Source organism: Psilocybe cubensis, chromosome 1 (assembly GCF_017499595.1).
Source record: "Psilocybe cubensis strain MGC-MH-2018 chromosome 1, whole genome shotgun sequence".
NCBI lineage: Eukaryota > Fungi > Basidiomycota > Agaricomycetes > Agaricales > Agrocybaceae > Psilocybe > Psilocybe cubensis.
This window is the reverse complement of record NC_062999.1, coordinates 3,702,303-3,704,171: the sequence shown is the minus strand read 5'-3', so window position 1 is coordinate 3,704,171 and position 1,869 is coordinate 3,702,303. Positions and strand designations below refer to the sequence as shown.

The window sequence follows — 1,869 nt, the reverse complement described above, 5'->3', positions numbered from 1 at the left end:
TCCAATAATTTTTTTTAAAGAATTGATAGGATTTTAGTTATTTGATACTCCAAGCTTCTACTATCCTACATGTTGTTGAGAATATAGACAAAATTATGAATCAAAGAAATTAGGTTTGGTTAAAGCATATCTTATTATTTGGAATATATAGTATGCAGTCAAAAATAAATAACAAAAAGAATATAATTCTTATCAAAAAAGCATGCCCAAGACTAATACTATAGGGTTACATATGCTGTGTATGATTTGCACGTAATCTGGCCACTATTTGGTATTAGTCTTAGGAGCATAATACTCTTGTTTTCCATACAAGTACAACTTTATACACCAAAATTAACTTTGGTTTGAGGGGGAGTGTTGAATTACACACCTTGTCATTATTGTGGTGGCAAGACCACCACAGATATTTTTTATACATACAGCACAAGGAAGAGTAGGAAAAAGAGGAATGGGGTCTACATGACATTGGGTAGAAGGAATAGGAAGGTTTATCTTAGAGGGTAATGTGGTTTGATGGTGAGGAAACCATTGTATTGTGGCATGACATACAGACAGGAACTCATTAACTGTCAAAAACATATCTAACACTCGGCAGCTTGTACAAAATCCTTGGGAGTGACCTCCTTCTCCTCATCCTTGACGGCTTTAAAAATCTCCTCTCTCTCCTTGTCTGGGAGTGAAGCAAACTCTTCAATGAGGTTGCGGGCTTGCAAGAGACGGTTGCAGGCGTTGCGATAAAATTGGGCATTGTAAAGGCGGGGGCAGTTACGAGCAAAGTGGCACTGGGTGCCACAGTTGTGGCAGTTGACAGTTGCCGGGTCAACGTGGAGGCGCAAGGTGTTAGTGGCGGTGGTTGGTTGAGGTAGAGTTGCATGTGGGGTTAGGATAGGATTGTTGGTAATAACAGATGGTTTAGCTGGGGCAAAGGAGGGTGGGGTGGTGTTGGTGAGGGTGGAAGTTGTGGAGGCATTTCTGAGATGTGGAGGGCGGTACGTGTTGCGTTGTGCATGTGCAAGGGTTGCATCAACTTCCATTCCAACAAGCGATAAGATTGTTTAAGAGCAACCCTGTGCCATTCCGCCCAGATTGTGGGGGCAGGAAAGACTCAAGTGCACTCCCTTAGCAAGTCAGGGCGTAGAGCTTGCTTGAAATGGAAGATAAAAACTGTTCGAATGACTTAGCAAACTGTATATGCTCCTGTTTGGTCAATTCTTGGAAAAATCACATGATCAGTGTGCCATCCTTTAGCTAATACCATATAGTATATCTGTGAATAATCTCATATTTTTAACATTTTTAATTTCAAAGTTATAAATTAATCTTTTCATATGTGACCAACACTCAAACAGTTTTTTTGCCCACTGTATCTTAGATTATCTATCAGATAATGATTATCTAACAAGCTATCTTATTAGATAGTACCTAGTTATTTTTATAAAGATCTGATCTAGGCATCTATATCAATGACATCACTGCTTAGCCTTCTCTTTTGCCTCAGCCCCTGGCTCTATAAATAGAGCTCATCCTATGCTACTTTTGGGCATTGCTGGCAATGGATTGGGCGCTTTTGGGAGCATTTCTAGACCGTTTCCCTTGGTTTTCTTTGGTAGACCTATAGTTTTAAAGTGTCCCAATCCAATTCTGAAATTAGAATTACAATATCTTTGCTTATTACTGTGCAATTAAGCGTACAATATTTTGTTCAAAAAGCGCACTTTGAATAGCACCCTCCAGGGGCTGGCATGTACCCTTTTGACTATGCCATTATTTATTATTTATGTTGGACGGAGTACATGCCAAGTTACAGCTCAATTGGAGCACTAGAACCTATTGAACTAGAATATGCACCCTACCCCTCCTCCTACTCCT

The 1,869-nt window shown here is 39.9% G+C and overlaps 1 protein-coding gene across 1 annotated transcript; it reads right to left on the bottom strand.

Annotated features, from left to right (window-relative positions):
* Nucleotides 1-581: 581 nt before the first annotated feature.
* On the bottom strand, nucleotides 582-1,034 carry JR316_0001260 (uncharacterized protein; the record flags this gene model as incomplete). Its single annotated transcript, XM_047887070.1, has 1 exon — nucleotides 582-1,034. One exon carries the CDS (start codon nucleotides 1,032-1,034, stop codon nucleotides 582-584), a length of 453 nt encoding a protein of 150 aa, XP_047754816.1.
* Between the last annotated feature and the right edge of the window lie 835 nt (nucleotides 1,035-1,869).